Source organism: Pseudopipra pipra, chromosome 1, assembly GCF_036250125.1.
Source record: "Pseudopipra pipra isolate bDixPip1 chromosome 1, bDixPip1.hap1, whole genome shotgun sequence".
NCBI classification, from domain to species: domain Eukaryota; kingdom Metazoa; phylum Chordata; class Aves; order Passeriformes; family Pipridae; genus Pseudopipra; species Pseudopipra pipra.
Window position 1 is genome coordinate 66,984,582 of NC_087549.1, and position 23,359 is coordinate 67,007,940.

Here is a 23,359-nt window from a genome sequence, read left to right on the forward strand (position 1 = left end):
AACTGCAGTGTGCGTGGCGATGCTGGAACCTGAATCTAGGAACTCACTGCCATGGACACCACAGGTGACAAACATGAGGAACCCACATGCAGCTGTGGGAACCTGTGGTTTGCACAGGGCATGCCATACAGTTATCTATAGGTCTAGAGCAAACAAGCAGTGTTTCACAACACACCTTTCAAACTGTGCCACAGGGATCTGCCACCTTCTAGCTGACAGACTGCATGTCACAGTTCCCATATAATTAAGCTCCAGGGGAGCCCTAAACACTGTGAAGCAGCTGACATATCTTTTTCTTCCTTTTTTTTTTTTTTTTTTTGCATTTATTCCAGGCTCTTCATTTGAGAGGGAGTGGTATAAAGCAGCAGTAAGGAGCTGCCAGAATACAAAAGACCAGCTCTCCCTGGCATTTAAAACCCCTTTGCAGCTTGCATGAGTCAGTGCTGATATGCTGTGATTGAGCAGACACGACTTGTTAGTATCCCAAAGAGTCCCTTTTGCCAAACAGTTCATGGCCCAACTGATGGAAGAAAGATATTAGCAGGTTTCAGTTGCTATTTATATCCACTCTGGCTTCAGACAAATCCTAATTATCCTTAAAATTAAGCACAGGCTCCTGAACAAATGCACAGCTATCTCAACAGGGCTTTTTATTTTGGCAAGCAGTGTGTGCTGTTTTCTAGTAGTCTGTCTTCTACAAGTGGTGTTTGTATTCTCCACCTGTTACCTAGCCTTTCCTAAATCCTTCGGTTGATGTACGTCTTGCTGGTTAGCAAAGAGAAGGATCCTGTTTCTCATAGATTTTTACTGCAGCTGATTTTTGCATCACTCTCATCTTTCCCTTTTCTGCAGACGAGGGAAGGCCAAGCTCATGGTGAAGGTACATTTTTTCAATGCAGTTTATGGAAGACAAATAGATGTGACATTACTACCGAGCTGTTCCTCACTGGACATTATGGGTGGTTTTCTGAGAAAAAAACGGTGGGAATAGGTGGAGATTCAGAGTTCTTCACAAAGACCATACAAAATCCCATTTGCTTCTCCTTTATCAACCCCAATGGAAACTGTTGGCTGGTGAGAGGTATCTGCTATCAGCTGGGTTTGGGTTCTCAGCAGTTGTTTCCCCCATCTTGATTCTCAGTAAACTGATTCTCATTTACACTGAACAGAGACATTCAGTCCTCTAACCCCTTTCACACACTAGCTATCTTGAGAAGCTTATACACATGTAAATTTTTAGGCCAGGTCAATAGTCATCTCTCTTTTTCCTCCCTGTCCTAGAAATAAGTGCAGGCTGAATATAATGCCGTTTTACTTCAAGTACTGCAAATATGTGAGTAAGTGCAGGTTACTTGTGCTGTCTAGAGCTGCCTTGAGGAAAGGACTGGACTGTGGCACAGAAAGTATCCCAGGACACGCAGGGTCCATGTGTCATCCTGCAGCCTGTTCTCTCCAGGTAGACGCAAGCCATGGCTGCAAATGTAAATGAGACTTGGATCTATGCATTATTGATGGTAGAAAAGGTGCACAAGTGAGGTGATTCGCAGTGCTAGTCTGTCTGTAGCTACATTTTTGATGATTCTTTGTCTTTTTCAGTGTTCTGTCTCCTTTCAGGAAAGATTCAGTTGTAAGGACTTGTCAACCTCAAAGTTCAGATGGTTTTGCCATGTATTTCTAGAAAAAATCCACTGTCTTTATGTAAGCTGGGTCTTTGAAACATTATTCACTTAAGGGGTTCTGAATTCAAACCCTAATCAGGTCATGAATGAAAATAGAGTAGGTAAGGGGAAGACACTTGAGGATTTATAATCTTATGTGGTCTTTCTTATAATAGGACTTAAATCCTTTTGGATTCCCAGAGGAATTCTTAGCTTTCACTAGATGTTGACTGAAGTACCGTGAAAGGATCAGCTTTTCCAATATTTCAACATCTTTCTATCATGAATTAGATGCTGTTTGCTTCCTTCTCATTCTTTTCTGCCTCCCTCCACCTGTCCTTATTCACAGCACAGAGCTACTGCACAACTTGACAGTCTTTGCACAGAGATCAGAACTGACATTATGTGAGTATAACAGGTCACAGCTGAGGTGTTCGGGCTGTGGGGGAAGCTTCCACAGCTCCTTATGTACATTATGACTTCCTTGCTAAAGCTGTTGCTGTTAGTCACCCACTTGGATGAGCAATAAACTCACTGGCAAATTTCAGGCTAGGTAAAAAGAAGCAACTATGCTGGGACTCTGGACTGGAACAGCAGTGAGTGCAACATCATGTCAGTTATAATTATTCATAACAATGGAATTTAAAAATGGCTCAGCTTCAAATTCTGTGTTTCAGTTGCTATGAGGAAACAGGTTTGCTCAGCTTTAAAAGTGAGGCTACAGGAAATGAATGCTGTCAGAGGTATAAAAATGCAAGATTTTGATAGTGTGTGATCAATATAGAATACATGGCAGCTTATTAGAAGTGTGCCAGCAATGATACCTCAGGGTATATACCTCAATGATAAATCAGGGAAGGAGCTGAGGAAATGATGCAGCAGCCTTGGTGGAGCTACAGAAGGGGAGGGAGGATTTGGATAAACAGAATGTGGGAGAAGGGAAATCTTTAATTTATTCCCTGGAATACTGGAGGCAAATGTGTCTGTGGTATCACAAGACTGACAGTACATTGTGGGTATGTCAGCTATGTCTCCTATCTGCCATGTCTGTAAGTGCTAGTACGTGTTGAGACAAGTGCTGTTAATTGGGTCGTTGTGTAAGAGCCCTGCCACAGCCTGTGGTGCTGAGCCTTGTTCAGGACAAAAACAGAGTAGTCTGATTCCAAGAGACATAACCATGATACTTTTCTGCCTGAAAGGATACATTTGACATATTGAATCACCAAGGTAGGTTTACCTTGACAGAGCATTCTTCCTGATGATATGTTGCTTAGCCTGTATTGTCTGATGAGATCAGCCAACATTCAGCATGGCTGACAAACGACAAAAATGTTGATAAATAGCTGAAAAATCAAATATGCTTCAGGCCTCCTTAGCATCATTACAGATTCAGAAAGATCCAAGATAGAGAAGTATTTCCAGGCTGCTGCAGTGAGAGTAATTGCTTCCTTACCTTTGAAGATCTCCAAACATGTGAAAGCTCTGTTCTTCTCCCTTCCTTTCTGCAATTGACAACTTTGTGAAATTGCTAAATAAGAGCCATCATATGTTTCATATGAACCTTCCAGACCCTTGTCTTTCTCAGATGAGAACCTGATACTCCCCCTTGGCTGCAGTGATCCGATTCTTCGTGCAGTTTTTTTGCTTATGCAAGATATTCCTATTTTGGATCAGTAGAGGTGAGAGCTGCAGCAATGCCCCTTGTGATAAAGGAGAGACACAGAGGGCACTAGCTCCCCATGGTGCTTGCTTGAGGCATGAAGAACACAGACTTGCTTCCCTTGCTGGAGGACCACCACTTGCAGAATTCCTTGCTAGAGGCAAGCAACCAGCCCACAGTTGCAGCCGGAATTAATTGTCTGTGCAGAATCACAGAAAGCTGCAGTAAAAGTTCTGTCTTTCCTGGTTTTTCCCACTTGGTACAAGTCTAGTACAACCAATTCCCTTTTTGAGGTCCTGTTCCCTATCGTCCTGGGGCTAACTCTTCCTTCAGAAGAAAATTGAAAGAACTGCTGTTCACTAGGCAAATCCAGCCACTAGGGTTTATGAATTCATACATGGAGTTGCTCCCAGGGGGCAGAAAGTATTCCTACCCACTCTGGAAAACTCAGCAGACTCTGGTGTAGCATTCCTGGAGCATCTGCCCCCTCTCTAAGGCTCCAAAGAACCTGTCTGCTGGGACAGCAGCAGGGTTTATGAGTGTTCAGGAGTGAACTGAAATGCACTCTGAGAAGTGTCAGGCAGGTTTGCTTAGATAGCTGTGGGCAAAATTAGGTATTACTTACATACTTTTCTCCTCTTTTCATCCTTTGGTGAAACCAGTATTTCTGAGCAATCATCTATGAAGAGAGCTTTTACAATGGCATTGCTGCCCAGGCATATTTTTTGTCTCTAATATGATAAAGTAATGCTTTCTCTTTATTTCTAACACCATGCAGAAAGTTAGTGGCATATGAATGTGGAATATTAATAATTTTTCTTTTGCTCTAGCCCTGGTGTGCAAATGGCATTGTGTGGATGGATTTAATGTATCAACCTTTAATTTTGTTTGGTTTGCAGTCTGGTAGCCAGAAGAGACAGCTTGGTTATCTTTGGGTAATTAGTAAATGAATCTGCTTATGTATAAATGAAGTTTCAATGTCTTCTATGCTCTGAAACCTCTCCCTCTCAGAGCAGCAGTCTTTGTGTAAGGGGAGAATCTGCCTTAGTTAAAGAGATCTGAGCATGTCCATGCTTCTGCCTCTGTCCTTCTTACACAGCTCAGTGCTGGGCTTTTAGTGGGTGACGGCCTCTGCCCTGTTCTGTAGGAAGATTCACCAGCAGGTACCTTCTGCTAGCCTTGGCTTAACTGCCTTGTTCCACTGATGGAAGGCATTCTGCAATGGAAATCCAAATCCTGGCCCTAGCAGGTGCACTTGTTTTCAAATGAAAGCAAACTATCTGGGAATTATATTGTAAGAGCTGTGTACTACTATAAACCTCGTTTTACAGTCACATCTTTTCAGTCAGGCTGAGGGAGTCCTTGTGTGGTTAGTGAGTGTGATTTGCAGAGTTAAGAAGAAAAATAAAAGAAACATGCTGCCACCTGATGATTTACTGACCTTCTGAAACAAAGAAACAAACCAAAAGCCAACAAACCATTAAGTGAAGCAAGGGTGGTACAGTTTCTGACAGCTGAAGCCCTTTGCAGAAGTGTTTGCAGGTATAACATTTTCCCATGTCTGTTCATCCACAGATAGGGAGAAGAGGCATAGAGTGAGAAGAACTAGCCTATCCTTATTTATATGTACCTGCCAATGCACACCCAGTGGTACCCTGAGGTCATGTCTCATCACCTGAGGCTGTTTAGGCCTCTCCATTTCTTTCCATGCTCCCTCAATCCTTCCAGTTTAGAGTGGGATTACTTGCTCATTGGTCTGCAGTACTTACTTGTGGGTACAGAAGTCTTTTCTGTTCTCTAAATCATGAGTAATAATGAAGCAAATTACTACCAAGAGAAATTCCTCATGATGCTGATCCTGCTGTATAGGAATATATGAGTTCTTGAGACGCAGGCTTAGCCTTCCAATGCAGAGAAGGCAAAAGAGAGCAGTAATGTATTCCCAGAGCTGAGAAGAAACCAAGGGCCAGCCATTAGGGGCTAATGTACAGTGAAGCCCTCTCAACTGGCTAATGAGATCCATGGCTTACAGCATTTAAGTAGGTGGAATTTTAATAATTTCATTACTGATCACAACCCCTGCATTGCATTGTTGATCTCTGCATTCTCTTTTCTACTGTTGTTTTCAAGTGCATCTTAAAATGCATATCAATTAATCTGGTGAAAATTGGAATAAAGTAAAATTTGTAATTTTAAAAAATAGCCAATTTGACACATAATAATCAGCTAGCTTGACAGGCTTAACAATAAAATGTTGTTAAGACATCACTGTGGAAGAAGAGACTGTGTATTAAGTTTCTGACAGCTGCATTCGTGTTTACGGCTTTCAGAAACCAAACAGCTTTATAAAAAGCATTATAATTTCAGTAGAACAAAGCAATATTGCTTCCATTGCTCATCTATGCCAGGAACGATTTTCAATGCTTTCTCTCAAGTCCTTAAAAAAACCATTTTCTTTCAAGAAAGCAATAGGTTTTGAATAAACAGTGTGCTATACAGAGCTACTTAAAGACCAGTAAAAAAAGTTTTCTAGAGAGAGCTGAATTTCTTAAAGCTGTGAATTTATTAAAATTTAGAAATTGCACTCCTGATCCGGAAGTTATTTATGATTTGACACTAATTCACTGAAAACCTTAGCTGCAAAACATTTGATGACTGAGTTACAGTGGTGGAAACTAGCGCCCTAGGAGAGGGACAAACCTGCTCATGAGGCTCAGAGGGTTCCCTCTCTGCTGATGATGGGCTTGGTATCAATATACAAGATGCAACAACTCTGATAGGAAGAGAGAGACTTCATATGAAGGGACTTATCACAAAATGCTGTCTAACCCATCACCTCAGGTACTTGCCTGGGTTGGAGTAGGCCCAAGATAGAGTTCATTTTCCATCAGGCTCCCAGTGGTTCCAGTTTAATTGCCCCTACAGTTAATTATGTGTACAAGCTGGAACAGTCTGTTCCCACCATGGCTGATGATCTGGTAAATAATGATCTGGGAAGTGGCAATGAGGGTTTTGTTCTTTCCAGCACAAGGGGGAAACAAACCTAAAACTATTACAGCTTGGGCAATTTCCTTGAGCATTGAGTATCCCTACTGATATTTTTATTTTTGTAGTTCATTGCTAAGGTATAAAAGAAAATTGGCTTTTATTTTGTTTCCTTTTCTAATGAGTACGCTCAAATGGAATATAACAATTTGTATTGAATGGAAGGTCTCTTGTAAAATTTACAATATTTTTACATGCCTGTAAATTCCTTTGATTTGGATTTGATGGATTTGAATAAATCTGTTTCATCCTTTTTTGAGAGGATTAGACTGACACATTTGATTAAATTTTATCTGGACCAATGGCCTTCAATTACTATGGTTCAGATCCTGAACACTGAAAAATCACTCTGTTGTAGGACCCTATTAGTTCCCTTCTATCCATCTAGCAGAATGCAAATGTCATAATTTGAGAAGTCCATGACTGATTTGGAGATACTCTTGTGTCTTCAGCCAGTATTCTCTGTAGAGGGGTGCACTGTTGTGCTGACACTGGCATTTACACATGATTTTTTGAACACTGCATCTCAGTTGAAGAGTGTATCAACGCCTGCCCGAACTGGGCATTTTCTGGGTGATAAAGCAATTTCCATGTAAGTTATTCTGCAGTGCTAGTATTTTCAACTCTATAGACAAATGGTATGTGAGATACAGGACTCTGTAATTTAGCAGGAGAGCAGTAGTGGGTGAGATTTTCCGTGAATTCTACGTACAGTGTGAATATATGTAGGGGATTGTGTATTTCAGTGACTGAATGAAAAAACTAAATGAAAGGTTGACATTATTATTTTAATTATACTGCATGAATATTTATTTTACTTCAATTAAAAGAACAACTCAACTACAGTACGTTTGCCCTTGTAGATTTTTTATTATTTCTGCTCAAATGCTTTGTGGAGAAACCATAAATGTCAGTGTTCTTTCTCCTCCTGTATCTCTATCCAATCTCTTCCTTAACAGTATTGCCCTGCACATTGCGCATTGTACATTATAGCTCATCACAGTGAATCTCAACTGTAGAAACTGAAAACCCAAGAAGATTATGCCTTTTAAAACTGGGCAGAGTAGGCATTTTGTGTACTGCAGTTTTCTGGGGTGCTTACAGGAATTACTTTTTTAGTAAACTGTTGTATTATCCTAAGTGTATGGGGATGTTGTACTAAACTTTGACTCCTTCTTTTAACAGGCTGTGAAAGAAGAGACCTCTTTTGTAAATCCCAGTAAGACCTCCAGCCTGCAGGACCCTAATGTAAGGTCTGTTGCTTCTTGTCCGTAGGGAAAGCGTCAAATGAATGCATGATATAGTGTGGCATTTTCCAAACATTATCTCGAACTGTTGTTGCAGTTCAATTTGCTCATCTCCAAGTTGCTGTGTAAAATTCACCAAGCAATGACCTGAGGAGAAGGTGGTTGCCAGAACAGTGCTTATTTTTTGCACATATATCAGGTGCAGTTTAAGAATTAATAAAAGCTCAGCTTCAAAGATCAGACTGACTGTATATACCTGAAAAAACTAGAAAAGCTCAAGATAAGGAATCTGGTCTAGTGATAATCTTAGAAAAGCTTATATAAAAATAAGTCTATTTTCTTAACTTTTATATCGGAAATGTGCTAGATGTCCAAACTAGACTATCCTTGTGTTTGTGTTTTTTTGATTTGTGCAAGGTCTTTTGAAGAAGAAGAAGAGGCATTTGGTAAACCGTTTGGAAAAATGGCTCATTTTTAGACAGTAGTGACTACTTTTGATTGTACTTTTCGTCTGTTGATAGTGGATAATAGTCTTTCTTTTTTGGGGTGGCCATTTTGAAGAGGCATTTTAATTGTAAACATTATTTGAGTGGCACAGTATACTGTCTTTCAGCAGGTGATTAGAAAGGAGGTTACAGTATGTGTATTTGGAAATTGCCTTTCTCTATATGTACGGTAGTGCCATCGCTTTGGACACCCTTAGTGTCAAAATCTGAGAGTTTGATGGAAAGATATTACAGACATAAAGCATGGCAACCACACCGGCTGTTAATCAGCTAATTATAGTGTATATGCTTTTTATATATATATATTTATGTATATGTAATATACATATATACTAGAACACTAGTCATCTTATGATTTTGCTTTATAACTTTCTGATGGTGACTCTTGCAACTGAAAGTAGACATTTAAGTATCTTGTAGAAAACTCCAGTTTAGAGGGGTATTGAGTTATATTTGACAAATTAAATCATCCTGAACTCAAAAACAAACACTTATAGTTGTGAAAATTTGTCAACCCTTTTTTCAAATGTCTGTCTTTCCTATAAAGAGATAGATCAGCACTAGTCTTCAAAAAACATTTCATTCAGAAATTCCTTTCTGATCAGATTGGACTAGCAGAGTTGCTATTTTTGCTTAGTGAAAGCAGCTACCTAGACAAGAACAACAATGATGGTTGGTGGTGCTGAGGTAGGAGGAGATACAAGAGGGGATGCTTTTGCCTCCCATGGCACTGACTGGCTTGCTTGCAGTGCAGCTATCATTCCCAGCTCCCCATGTCTCTCATCTCAAGTTATCTTGCAAAGCTGTAATTTCTAGCCTGATAGGCCATGATTCTCTCATTTGTTTTTCCAAGAGTCTGCAAAGTCTACTTGATATTTAGAATCACCCACTTTTTTCTGTGCTCTTGCTCTTCTTAGACCTCTACAAAACTTCCTTAAGAAAATTCTTTTCTTTCTTAAGAAAATTCATGATGTACGTGGCAAATTGACCAATTTCTTTGTTTAATAGAAAGGGGTTTCATATACTGTCTCCACCACAACACCCTTTCTTGGGTTGGCAGTCACTTCCAGAAGCACTTCAAGAGAACCTGGTTGTATAGCCCTGTGTGATTGGGAATGTGGCTACAGACTTTTTTTCCTTAATCATTTCTGCTGAACTTCTGCATAACATCTGAGATTAGCTCAGTTCGTTAGAGCATGGTGCTAATAAAACCGCTGTCATGGGTTTGATCCTGGTACGGGCCATTCACTTAAGAGTTGGACTTGATGATCCTTGTGCATCCCTTCCAACTCAGAATACTCTGCTGGTTCTGATATGAGATATTTATAGAAAAGCCTTTCAATTTCACATTTTGGAATAGGCTTTCTCCTGTTTCATCATGGTGAACTGTAAATGAGTTGTCTGCTTTGCGAGGTGAAGTATTATTCAGTAAGAGGTAAGGATGGCAACCTGGCTGCAAAGCTAATTTTGCTGTTTTCGTTTGCACACCTCCAAGTTTATAAATTTATAAAAGTTAGTTTGGAGTTCTTGTTATGCAGCAGTCTGGTGTATATTTGTCTAATATTTATTTTTATTGGGTTTATGTCAAGCATTGTTTCCTCTACAGTCAGTTGTGCCAAATGAAATGTTATCAATGTTCAGGGATAGACCAATTTTAGGGGATAGACTGATTTTAACAGCCTGCATTCAAAACTCAGAGAAAAATGCAAAATAAATCCGAAGTCCAACCAATTCTTTTTCTCCTTCAAGCAGCTTCCCTTTCTGCAGGGATATATACACCCTTGCAACCAGCCAGCATGTGACCTATTTGCTGATAACATCCTTTATAACCTCTATTTTGTAGAATTTGACGGACCTAAATGAACCTTTGCTCTACTAGGAATTGCATCTGAGTAGAGCCAAGGGTTAGTTCATACTGGGAGACAAATCAGCTGGGAGTTTTTCTCTTCTTTAGTTGAGACAAGCAAAAACATCCTTTGTAAAAAAAGCCTTCCTTAAGGAATATGATTTTTATTTCTGCAAGTATGCATGCAGACATTTCTGTAGACAGCACCTCTGAGAATCTTTGAGGACTGTTTGTTTGCTGAAATATCTTGCCAGTTGAAACCAGTATCTGTCACAGCTTTTTAACAGTACTTCAACCTTTTCATGCAAGGGGTTTATAGCAGGGACAGTGACTTCATGTATTTGAATACTGATGACTATACAAAACACTAGCAAAATGCTGGTTTTTTTCCAAAGCCAAGACATAGGGAAATTTTTTCAGGCCAGTTAGTAAGCAAACATATGCAGTTTTGAGCATTAACTGAAGCACAAATTGTTCATACAAATAGGGAACTAGAAGATGAGGGAGGAGGACAGTAGTGCTTGTTTGATTAAAAAACTGTGCTCTCTTTGCTACCATTTTGTTTGCTCATCCATTGCCACTCTGAATGTTACACTTTTAATGAATTAACTACTTGGATATGGCCTGTAATCTCCCTGAGCAATTATTTTAGCATCTGCCATGGCAGACTCAATTTGGCTAACAATTGCTATAACTCCATGTAGAATTAGTTCTGGTTCAACTAGTAAGTACTCATATATATGTGTGGTATAGCCACTTTGACTACAAGCTGGTCTCCAGTCATTTTGTTGGGCATGGCCTCAGGGATAATGTGCTTATGTAAAGTTGTCATGTATCAGTCAGTTTATCTACCTATTTTCTGTGTCTGCCGGCAAACTGTGAATACTTTTTTATTTAAGTAATTTTAAATATAGGAGGAAAAAAATCACAGCTGAAGCTGAAATAGCACTATTTTGTCAGATTTCAGGAGGGGAAAACTTGTGAAATTTGCTCTGTCATTTGGTACACAGGCTGGAAGTGCAAGGTTGTCTCCTGATCTTCCTGTTAATAGGTAACCTGTACAAATCAGATTAAACTGATGTAGAGTCAGAGCAGACTGCAGTTCGCTCTCCCTCCCTGCTTTTGGAAAGCATTGTTTCCTGTCTCTATAAGTTTTCCTCCTCTGGATAGGATTTTTTTTTCTCCCAAATAGTTTCAAGTACTGGTTCTCACATTTAGGGAGGAAAAAGCTAGTGATTTTGTAACCCAATGTGTGCTAGTGTCCTAGCTTACATTCCCTTTAATCCTCTATTAAGACTGATAGAATGCACTGTGAATTGGGACATAGTCATACCTTCCCCTTGCTGATCCTGCTGCTTTGCTGATAACCCTTAACAAAGCAGCAGATCTGGACAGTGGCTATAGGGAAGTTGTATGGTTACCTCAGCTGGATCCTTCCAGGCTGCACGTGACAGAGCTCTCAGCTGAACAAAGTAAAATGAGAGCAGCTGACAGGAGGGGAATTTCTATAGCAGGTTAAACAGCAGAGCCACGAGTTATCTTGATAAGACACAGGAATCCTACCAAGAAGAGTTAGACATTTTCTTTATCACAGCACTGTTGTAACAGACTTGAAAGCACGCACATTTTCTTCTTCAACAAAGTAATATGTACAGAGAAGTACAGCCCAACTATATAGCTAAGCTGTAGGTGTTTTGGACAGGGCAGAACAGAACATTGGTTTATGGAAGAAGAAATACCTGAAAAAACGTGTTATTTATGTATTTCAATTATTTTGCTTTTTATATTGAATCAAGAAGAGATATGGTTAGTTTGCAGTTAACATTTTGCATAATGAGGCATACTTTGTTAAGGCATGTAGTAAAAATGTGCTTGTGTGAACTTTGGTTTAGTTTGGAATTTTTAATCCAAGTCATTTTACAATGTTTTTTAATGGTACTTCTTTTAGGATGTAGGGTCCAAGTGTGCAAGGGAAGCAGTGATCACGTCAGTCCTTTTAAAGACCAACAAAAGGAATTCATCTTACACTAGAACTAGAAGAGCCTTTCTGACAGAACAATTTCTTCTTTGGTGTTGTCATGATGGAAAATGAGCCAGAAGGGATTATGAGGAGGTATTTTCCTATTTGTTAGAGAATTCTTTACACCCAAGTATCTGACACAGTGTCCAGATGGAAGTGTCGAGAAAGAAGTGTTCAGGGAGAATTTGCTGATTAGATATTTAATTTAATTCAGGTTTGAGAACGTTCCTAAGTATAGTTTTGGTAAGTCTCTCATCCCCTGCCTCCACCAATTAGGATTTTTTTATTTGATTCCTTTAGCCTTGAGAGATCAGGGTTCCAGCTGTCTGCCAGAAACATTTGTATAATGAAGGAAGTATAAAATATTATACTAAATATAAAAATGAAAACTGTAGTCAGTCAGTTTCTTATCACCACTGCTCACACTTTCCTCTTGATCCAGGGCCTGGCTCATCTACTGATTTGGAATGCAGAGGTTTCTCTCCTGAAGGATATCAAGTGAATATGAATCACATAGTCACCCTTCCACCTTTTTATAGACCTCTCCTATTTCTCAGTATAGGGATGGGTTGCTAGAAAGATAACCTCTTGAACTTTCTTTCCAGAAATTTACCACCTAATTGCCAGCCCTCTGCATTTATTAAATATCATGAAAATATGGCTAACCACAGAACCTCATCAAGAGAATTCCTTTCCTTATTCAAAACTTTGCCAGACAGAAGCATCATCTGTACAATTTTCCCACCGCCTGTACGTGAGCTTCTCCTGAAAACTCTTTGAAGTATGTTTTCTTTCTGGCTATGACCACCTGGATAAGCCTATAGCTTGTATATGTGTGTGCATGTGCACAAGCGTGTATAATGTGTGTGCATGTGCACACAGCTTCACACATACAGAGTTGAACCGTATTTAAGATAAACGTCTACACTTTCCTTATTTTTTTCTTTTCTTCAAACATGTCTAAATGTAAGCCTGGGTATACCTCTGCTGTACTGGCTTCAGGAATTATAGAGAGTGAAGAATTATACCAAAATAATCTGCATGTTAGGAATTGCTACTACTTTGGACCAGGCAAAATACTGGCTGTCCTTGGGCATAGCCTGTTTGCCAAACCAAACTTTCATCTTGGCACAAGTCAAACAGTGGAAATGTTGTTAAAAATGCCCAAAGTTAAGGAAGTTTTGTAAGGAACTGAAGTAAAATTTGTAAGACAGGAATTATCTGGTAATAGGATTTGCTGATAATGTACTCTTTTCTTCATGTTCACTTGGAGCTCAGGAAAGATTAGGTATGATACGTCTGGTACATGTAAACACTAACACCTTCTTCATCTACTACATGTTAGTCTTCATTTTATGAGTAGCTATTTACTGGTACACACACAAAACTATCCAGATGTTAAAACAGATATACTCTCTCCATGTTTTGGAAAATTGAAATAGTAATTGATATTATTTTCTATAGTTATTTATCATAGAATTATAGTGCTGTTCATTGGAAGGGATATCTTGGGGTCTTTAGTCCAGCCTCCTGCTCATAGCAGGACTGTCACCAGCACTAGATCGGGTAAACCATGGCTTTGTCTGGCTGAATTTTGGAAACCTCCAAGGATGGAGATTATGCAGCCTCTTACTTGAAACAGTGATCAAATGTATAAACACAAATTCACTTGTCACTCAGGAGCTCTCTTCAGCTGAAGCCCTCAAGTTGGCTGGTCAGTTTGTTGCTGTTGCCACTTGCTGTCATGCACCATGTGGTACATTTATGCACTGCAATATTTATTTCCCTTAAAATATGCTTTTGGATTATCACCAGCTTTGGCAGGCTTTATATCCCACATGGTTCGGGATTTGTCTGTGTATTTCTTTCTGTTTAGACCAACTGCTGCATCACCCTTTGTTGATCCTTGTTATCCAAATTATCTCATCTTTCATAGGATTGCAAATAGCAATATTCTGCTTATGTGGGAGTAGGTATAAGCACCAGCTGGTGCTTTGTGCATTCATTTATTCTAATTTTCTTTGTAAATCTTCCCATCCAAAACCAAATTATGCCATTACATTAAGACTAATTACATTAGGATCTGCTCAACATGTAATGTAAAATTAAATGTTATCTCATAGAGCTTGATATGCTGCACACCAGAAAAGAAGGGTGGAAGATATTAAATTATATCAAGTTTTACAGGGTGCAGATGAATCAGGAGAAGTAAACTCAGGCCCTCTTCTGAATGCCCAATGCAGAGTAAGCTTTGCTCATACAGATTGTCAAAATGTGATGACTCTGCTGTGGCTTGTGCATCCCAAGTGCACTAGGCTTTGAGTTTGTCTGCCTTTCAATTTATGCAAATATGTCCAACACCTTTTCTGACCAAAGTGATACTTCTAAAATAGAACTTTCATGTATCATCAAGGAACGAGCGCATCTCAAAGTAATATCTGTATTCTTGTGCTTTTCCCTTTCTGTTCTCACCTGCACAAACTATATTAACATTTTAATTGTCATTTTTTGGTATCTGAGCTAATGTCCTGATAACATACCTGGTGCAAAGTGAATCTGAACTATTTTTTTCAGAGAACTTTGCCTCTCTGCAGGTCCTCTTGGGATATGACTGTATAAGCAAGGTACAAAGTGCACTGATGTTTGCCAAATCTGTACACATTTTGGATCTGAAACTAGCACCTCAATATCTTTTTTATACGTATACTTCCAGTGAGTGTCAGGGTAGCTTTCATGCTACCTGGCATATCACCTGGATGATTACGGACAGCCTGTTTTCTCTAGTCAAAGACTTCGGCTCCCCAGAAAAATAGATGTACACAAAAGAGCTTGTTGGCAGTTCAGAATTGAAGCTGATCAAAAATTATGTTCTTAGTCTTACCTAACATGAACTTCAGTGAATGCAAGCAGGCTATGTTTCCTTGGCTTAGAATGGACTTAACTCTATGAGGCAAAGTCTGAAACATTACATTTAAAAATCTCCTTCTAAATGTACTGTAAATTATTCTAGAAAAACTAAAACCATTATCTGTTTTGACTTCTTCCAAACAAATTTTAATTGCTTTTAAAAAGCTCCTTTTTCATTCAATCTTTATCCTAAAAAAAAAAAAAAGCCATTCTCCAAATGAAAAAATTCGACAAATGTTTCCAAAAATAAAACAAATAGCTAAATAAACATCACTCTGGTCTCAATCCATGGTTAACGGATCTGCTGCTCTAGCTTTTTACAGGAACCTCACCCAGTAATTTCTGCATCAAAGTCATAACTTCAAGCTGAACTCTTAATAGCCTTTGCATGCCAATCCTCATTAAAGGTTGCAGATAGGACACCTAGGTATGGTCTTTGAGTTCATTATGAGTATTAAAGACCTCTTTGACAGATCTGTTGCCTGAAGCCTAATGCTGATGAATTATTTGTAATTGTATTCTTAATCTCCGATCTACAGAGAAAGAACCAGTACTGAGACCTTTCAAATGATGACCTTTGAGCTGATGAAATACCCCATTGAGGTGCATTTCTTCGGCTCTGTCCTGTGTCCCTTACACTGCACCTGGGCTCGTACACAGCATGTATAATGGCTGTCCTGGTTGCTGTGAGGAGAAGCAGGATTTGTAGCTTGGTTTGACCTTAGATACCAGGTGTTGACCTCCAACATTACCCTGAGCCAGGGGAAAAGAACAGATTCTGTACCACCATTATCTATCCGTTGGAGCACAGGAGCATCATAGTTTTGTCTAGGCTGCACATACATTTGCATTATAAGGACAAAGGAGGGGAGGGAATTTTTTCCTTTACAAGAAACAGAACTCAAGTGGGAAGTGGGTAAGGAAAGTCCACAAGCTGGTTTTGCATTAGGCTGCTCTTCTGTAGCAAGGGACTTTGTTACACATCTGCAATCTATAGGGAGGGGATGAGGGAGGTAAAAAGAAGAAAAAAGCTTTATTTGGAAAGTTTGATGCTGGCAATAGCTTTCAAATGTCCAGGTAATGTTTTGGAGAACTAACCTGCCTTCTGAGAAAAGCTACCTTATCGAAGTGAAAAAAACCATATTATTGTTTCTTAACCTCAAATGGCCTTTGGAAAAGAAATGTTTTGAAACCCTTAGAGCACAGACATGGGAAAAATGTGTGTGTTTGTGTATGTTTGCCTAGCTTATTAGGCTTGGTCTTCAATATACAAGAGAATGTATCCACCAAATATTTTTCTTCTTCTTTCCTTTTTTCCTTGCTTATCCTTCCCAAGTTTTCACTATCATATTCCCACTCAAAGGGAGTTCTGAAGCCAAAATCAGCCTATGGGGCTTTTTCTTTTTTTTTTTTTTTTTTCCATGAATCAGCACCTGAAACCAGGTCAACCTTCATGCAGATGGCTGTATCCTTGTAAATTATGGGACTTTTAGCCTCTACCTCTTGGCATTAGTCTGAGAAGATGGAGGGAGATAGATTGTTCCAGATGACAAAATAGGCCCAAACAGACAGAAAGTGAGGAAAACCTGTAAAAGACAAATGCAGAAAGTGTGCTCCACCATCAGACTTTGATAGTTTTAAAATCCTGAACTGGATCCTCCAGGGAAAGGGAAGTTATTTAATCCCATTCAGTTTATTAGGTAGGCAATCATTTGCTTCCACATGGCCCATTTGCCATGTTTCAAGCAAGAACGGAGGTCTGCCCAGAGATACCTAAGCAGGAGACAAGAAAGGCATGTCAGTCTGTAGAAGCCACAGTACCCAAAGGGATGATGTAGTCCCAGCCCTGCAAACTGGTCTCCCCATTACACCTGAGCCAAGGTGTTGCTTATGTTGAGATTTTGATGCATAGGTTCCATCTGATTCTCAGTCAGCAGCCAGAAGTTATCCCTGTCTTTTTTGTATATGCAACACTGTTTGGACTGGATGCCTTGAGCCAGTTACCCACACCATAGTTCAGACTACTGTGCTCTGTGGAAGGATGGGGAGGAAGCTTTATCTTTTTGCATAATAGCCTGATGGGCAAACTCTTACTCAGAAAGGGGAAGGGTCCCTCAGCATGAGCATGAGAATCATGTCCTCAAGGAAGATTGAAGCTAAATCAGTGGACATCTGTGGTCACTTGAAATGTTCCACAGTGTATGTTTTTTGTGAGCAATTTGGTTTCAGTGGCCCTGTTCACTGCTACAAATTCCTTGGGTTTGGGGGGGATCTCTCTCTAGGGCATGTTTGTGTTGCTGTGCAGGCATGTGAAACAAGCTGAAGCTGGTTCAGTAGAGTATGCTGGCTGCTGCTCAGGAGTGTGCTGTGGCTCTCAGTGCACAGGCAGTTTCTGATGACCTGCCACTGCATGCTGACATTTGTGGTTGTTATTGTCATTCTCACCAGGAAGTGACAGATTTTTATGTAAGGTGCCAGGTCATTAAGTAACTCTGCCTTGGTTCAGTACCTTCATTTGTATGCTGTAGTGGTTGGATACTGTTACAGGGAAAAGGTTTCTTATGAATTAATGACATTGAAAAAGAGCCTTATAAAGGAACTGTAATACACTGTATGTTTTCTCTTTCTTTTTAAGTCTGTGTCCTGCTGATCCTTTAATACTTTGGGTTTTTCTCAAGCTATATAGTTTATATAGGACTATAGTAGTTTATATAGCTGTGTAGTTTCCATAGAACTATAAACTTGAAATGGTCATATCTGCACATAATTACTCTATTTAAATAGTCAAAATAATTACAAGGCTTCTCTTCACGAACCATGTCTTTCCATATAAGAATTTTGGCTGTAGAAATCAAAAGGTAGTAACAGAAGTTATTCTGCTTCTTTTTTGGGAATATCAATGATACTTTTTTAAGAGTTTGTGTAAAAGGAAAAGCCTACCATTTTTAAAACACATATCAGGCTCTGGGTTAATCAAGCTGGACACTTCTTGCATCTGGTTGCTGATGTGAGAGTAGCAACAGTTTTGAGCAAGTTCAGACTGAGGAAGAGTGTTTGGAGATGAAACAGGAGGTGTCGTGGAATTTTTAGTCTGATGTGGAAAAAGCTAACCTTAAGGAAGGTTTTAATGAGGGCAAACATCCAGCTCTGCAATTGGTAGTACTAGTGTAACATTTCATCTTGTGCTAATGGCCTCTTTGGGTAGAGGCATTGTCACTGCTCCTTTTCATTCAATTGTAACCTCAATTTACACCCTAGCTAACCTGCAGCTTCTCAGAATGTGCAAGTAAACGGTGCTTGTTTGCTGATAAATGTCAGGGGAAAGACAGTCACTGCGTCCAGCCTCTAACAAAGGTTATGGCAAAATGTTCTAAAAAAAGGAAAGAAGTTTTTGCATTTAAAATGGTACTGGTTTTGCAACATAAGTGAGTGGAATACTGACACGATACAAACTGTAAGTAAAGTTTATCTGAGCAATTCCTGATTGAAATGGTGTAGGTGTGTCTAATGTTTACTTGCCTATTTTTTTCCCTTCTTGAAAATTTGCAACATTCAAAGGAAAATAATAAGTTTTTCAGCTTTTTGTTGGATTAGAGACTAGGTCCTGTTTGTATCTCATACACTTTTATTCACAGTTGAGTGAAATTTTTCATGTTTAACTTACTTTCAGTATTAATTCAGACTTAAAGCTTTAAAACTTTTCATGTGTATAAATGAGTATAGCTTTTGTAGTACACATATGATGTATTTAGTCATAACCTGTTGCTTCAAATAAAAGCAATATTTAAGATGTTTCATGGGTCTTCATGTCCATCAAGCTCATGGTTGAAATGATTTCCTCTCAAGGTCATGAAGATCTTGTATTTAGTATTTATAATATTTGTATTCAAGTCTTAGTTAACACTATGTTAAATGCTTAAAGAGAAGATCCTTTCATGTGGGCGTCTTCGTTGCCATTTCTGTCCTTTGCTGGAGCTCTGCAGATGTATTTCATGTTCATGAGCATCTGAAACATGTCTGAGTTTTGCTTTTTTTTCTACCAAGTAGGAAAAGATTTGATCCTTTTGCTTGGATCAAATCCATTAGTTCATTTCCCTTGAGCTGCTCTTTCAAATGCGGAAGCGTAATGTTTAATTTCAGGTAAAAACTTTTTTAAGCAGAACAGATTTTGCAATTCATAAAATAGTTTTTGTTAAACATATGTTTTGTAAAAATATTTCTGGCATGATGGAACTGCTGGTCTGTTACTAAAATGTGGTATTTTGGAAACAGTGACATTTCCACATGGTCTCTTACATAGGCTCTGTATTTGTAATCTGTTGCTGCTTTTATAAATGGTATGCCTGGCACAGGAGGGTGAGTTCACACATCCTTTTCTGTTCATGCACACTGGCCTGTGAACTATAAATGGAACAAAAGGATGAACTTCAATGGGCACTTGCCACTTTGCAAGATATATAAGTGTTGATGAGTTAGAACTTTATTGATATGCCTGAAGTAGTTTAAATAAAGACTGTATGACGTATTTTTTTCTTGCTATTTTTAGAAGTCCAGCTCCAGTGAGACCTGAAACTACACCATCAACTGGCCCTACAGAAAAGCAGGAGGTTAAACCTCCTCGTGTGAGGAAGTTAACCAGGCAGTACAGTTTGTGAGTAACTATCTTTGTGGTTTTCCCTACTACAGCTGAAAATGAAAGGGGATGCTAATTATTGCTCTAGCTATGGCTTCTGAAAGGCATGAGTGCAATTACATGATAATGATCTTATACCAATACCATTCCTTTCATCACTGAGAATCTTCAAGCTTTTAATACAAAATGACTTTGCCTTCTGTTCACCTTTGCAGGCCTTTCACCTTTTCCTGAGCTTATAGGTTAGGAATTAAAAGCCTTTTTACCACATGAAATGTCAAAGACCTGGTGTGAGCTGGAGCAAGCTGCTCTGTCGGCTTCATTACAACCCCATTTGCAAAATAAGGAAAACAATCCTTAGTTGTTGAGTGAACAAGCAGTGCTGTCAGCCGTTCCCTCTCAGAAAGTGCACCCTCTCTCTCTGTGATTTGTCACTTGCAGAAATTGCTGAGCCTGCTACAGCTACAGCCAGCAAAGCTAAGTCTCTTAGTCCTGGCAAGAGTGATCTATAGGGCTTTGGCTTCCCATTTAGACATAGTTCATCCAATTTGAGAGTCTCTAGAGATGTGAGGTGCTGAACAGAAGTGGAAATCAGTTTGTTGAATTGTCCTTCTGTGTAAAGACAGACAAGGCCACCAGAAATTAGGGGGGAAAGGGGATAATGTCAGCATAAACTTATTAGTACAAGAATACCAATGCCACAATAAAGAAAAAATATGTATGCTTTCTATACGGAAGGGCAACTGTTAGTCCCTCCAGCAATTTAACATTCTAATGTCAGTAGATATATAGCAACGTTAGCAAAAGTTTTCATTCTGTCCAGAAGGATTCTAACAAGTATTTATATGTAGTTATTTTCTGTCCCACTGTTAAGAACACTGGCTTTTTAACAATCTGCATCGCCAAAACTGAAAAATTATTTAGGAGAAGAAACGGAAGAATGAATCAAATTGAAACTAGGAGGATAATGAGCTATTAACCAAATTGATGTTTGTCCAGGAGACTGACTGACATGTATGAACACACAATGAATTTTTTATGAGTTTTTGAGGAACCAGTTTTAAACATGTCCTGCTCCCATGCAGATTTTCAGTTGTCCAGTGTTAGATATGAGGAACAGCACATAAATACATCTAGCCACAGGTATCACCTAGACTGTGGCCATGTGTAGGGCAGAAGACTCCCTAGTTAAAAATTCAGGCTATGTTTTTTTTCTTTTTGTAGACCCAAATTCTATTCAATTTAAATTATTTTGTGTCTGCAATGCAAATATGGGAAATGCAAAGAAATAGCAAAGGAGTATTGTGAAAGTAGTACAGTGAAGGCCAATTCTCAGTTTTACAGTAATGTGCTAATAGCTTGAAGACTGACGAGTTGACCCTAACCCTTAATTTACCGCTTGCTTGTATACACCAGAGCAACTTTACCCAGGAAGGATGGGGAGTGTGCCAGTGTATTCCTGCTGAGAGTGGGGAGCAAGGACTGAGGAAATGTCAGCTACATGTTTCTGAAAGAGAGATTAACTAGGTCAACAGCCCAACTCTGGGCTTGTTACATTAATAAAATGTCTATTCAACAGGTCCAAAAGATTTTGCATTTTCTTTCCATTATAAAGCCTGTGTACTGTGCATGCTCTGGTGCTGAATTCTATCCTTACCCAGAAGAAATAAAAAATGAGGCTTGGAAAAGATAACATTAATCATCAAAACTTTATATCATAATAAAAAACATTGCTAAATAACCCACCATGAGGTTGTGTAACCTGTATGTCATGCAGTTTTGAAGTTTTTTTGTTTTGTCCAGGCATGCTGCCTTCAAGTAGCACTAAATCAAATATAGTTTAGTTCTGGAATTGTTTGTCAAGCTGGTATAGCAAGCTTCTGTGCACTGTGACTACCTAATTGGTAGTTAAAATTGGTGCTGTTTTATGAGCAGAAGTAATTTTTCTCATTATTTCTTTCCATGCATTAAACTGTCAAGATGCAGTCTTTTCACACATCATCCCACGTAATAAGGCTCCTGTAGACCAAATTATGACTCTGTTTACCTCAATGCAATTGCAATTAACAATTGGACACATCCTGACTCGGGGCTGACTGATCCCAGTGATTTGTAGTCAATGAGGCTCTGCAAAAGTAAATGAGGCTATAACATTCTTTACTGGCTTTCATTTAGTAGTGACAGTAGGTGACATGGAAAGAGTTCAGCTTGATGGCCTGAAGCCCAGGGGAAGCAGGCAACCTCATCTTAAATAAAATGTTATCTCTATAAATGGACTAAATGGGACAGGAAAAAAGAAACCCTCACAAGAATGTTTCTGAAGAGATCCTTTTTGGAGTCAATCAAAGTCCTTTAAAAACAGTTTGAAAATAGTAACACAGACTAGCTGCATAATGAGTGTCAAAGCTAGTGTTATCTGAAGCCAGTGAAGCAGTCCCTTGGATGGATCTCACCAGATCTTTCTGATCAATGCTGCCAGCCTCCATAGAAGAGAATAAACACTGAAGTGGAGTAATATTTAATCAGTTCATTTATGCATATATACATAATCCATAGAAACGCTATTTGCACATAATGACCATAAGATTTCATTTACAGATGAGAGGTACCTAGCTAATCCATTTTTGAGGAATCTTTAAAGCTTAAAAAAAATCTAATTTACTTGAAAAGGTAGCTGCATTACAGATGGAAGAGTAAATGGAACTTTGCTTCAAAGCATTACAGCAGACGTACAGGTTACCAGTGCCTCTTCCAACACAAGCACGGTCAGTGACATTTTCTAATGAGAAGATCTGTCTGCTTTTATCAACTGCAGTGATGAAGATGACCTTCCTCCAGCACTGGCAGCAGCAGCAGCAGCATCAACACCTGTATCTTCAGCATCTCCTGGGTCACAGAAAACATGTACACCACAGACGTCAGAAGGACAAACACAGGTTTCGCCTGGTGGCAAGGTAATATGCAAAGAGATGAACTTATGTCAGCTGTGAGAGTGTTCAGGAAAGGTAGGAGGGAGTTGTGTTAACAGGTTTTCCTTAGATGGAATAATTCTACATTTAGGAGTAGTTTTAAATGCAGAGTTGTAGTAATATGTTTATCTTGTTGTGTAAGGAAATATTTAGAGCCTGCTCCAAGACTCAACTAAAATCAACAATAGTTTTTCATCAACAGTAGCGGGCAGTGGATCACGATTAATTACTTTGATTTAAAAGTTTCATAATTTTGTTGTCTATCTTTGCTGAGCAGCTGTACCTAAAAAACATAGTGAAATTTGAAATGCATTTGGCAATCTGTGCTTTAAGGAATTAAAAAAAACCCCAAAATCCAACAACAAAAAACAACCTACAAAATTACATTTTTTTTTCTTTTTCAATGCTGGGTTTCTTTTTTGCCTTTAGAGTTCCACAGATGCTGGAAGTACATTTGCTTTGGAGCCAGGTGACCTCCTGATGGATTTCACAGAGGCCACACCAATGGTAAATAGTTTTGGTTTGCAACCAAGCCAATGTAAAAGTTTTCAGTAATTTGTCTGCAGCTAAAATGAATGGGATACTATGCAGTGTGTTAGATAGTGCACAGGAATAAAATAAGTTTCCTTGATATTCATTGATCCTGAGCCTCCATCAAACTCAGCTCAGTATCTCTGAAAATCAGTCCACATCAACAAGTATTATGGCTGATTTTCTGAAATTGTTTCTTTATTGTTGGATAACTTCTTGTTTCTTTCTCCTGTCTGGTTATCTTTACACCTTACTGCACTGGTTTCACAACCTGCTTTGTCCCTTTAATGCAGATTCCTAATGTGATCATAGATTTGCTTTTGGGAGTTCTCTGAAA

At 39.0% G+C, this 23,359-nt stretch overlaps 1 protein-coding gene across 4 annotated transcripts in view; it reads left to right on the plus strand.

The window, feature by feature from the left end:
• Positions 1-23,359, plus strand: part of EPB41L4B (erythrocyte membrane protein band 4.1 like 4B) — a 172,557-nt gene that overhangs the window by 119,179 nt on the left and 30,019 nt on the right. For all 4 annotated transcript variants that reach the window (XR_010431668.1, XM_064660011.1, XM_064659999.1 and 1 more), the window contains exons 19-22: positions 7,549-7,616; positions 19,436-19,540; positions 22,338-22,476; positions 22,921-22,998. Coding sequence is in view for 3 of the 4 variants with exons in the window: in XM_064660011.1 (XP_064516081.1) it covers positions 7,549-7,616; positions 19,436-19,540; positions 22,338-22,476; positions 22,921-22,998 (390 nt within the window). In the remaining variant the exon portion in view is untranslated. The remainder of the gene's footprint in view (positions 1-7,548; positions 7,617-19,435; positions 19,541-22,337; positions 22,477-22,920; positions 22,999-23,359) is intronic.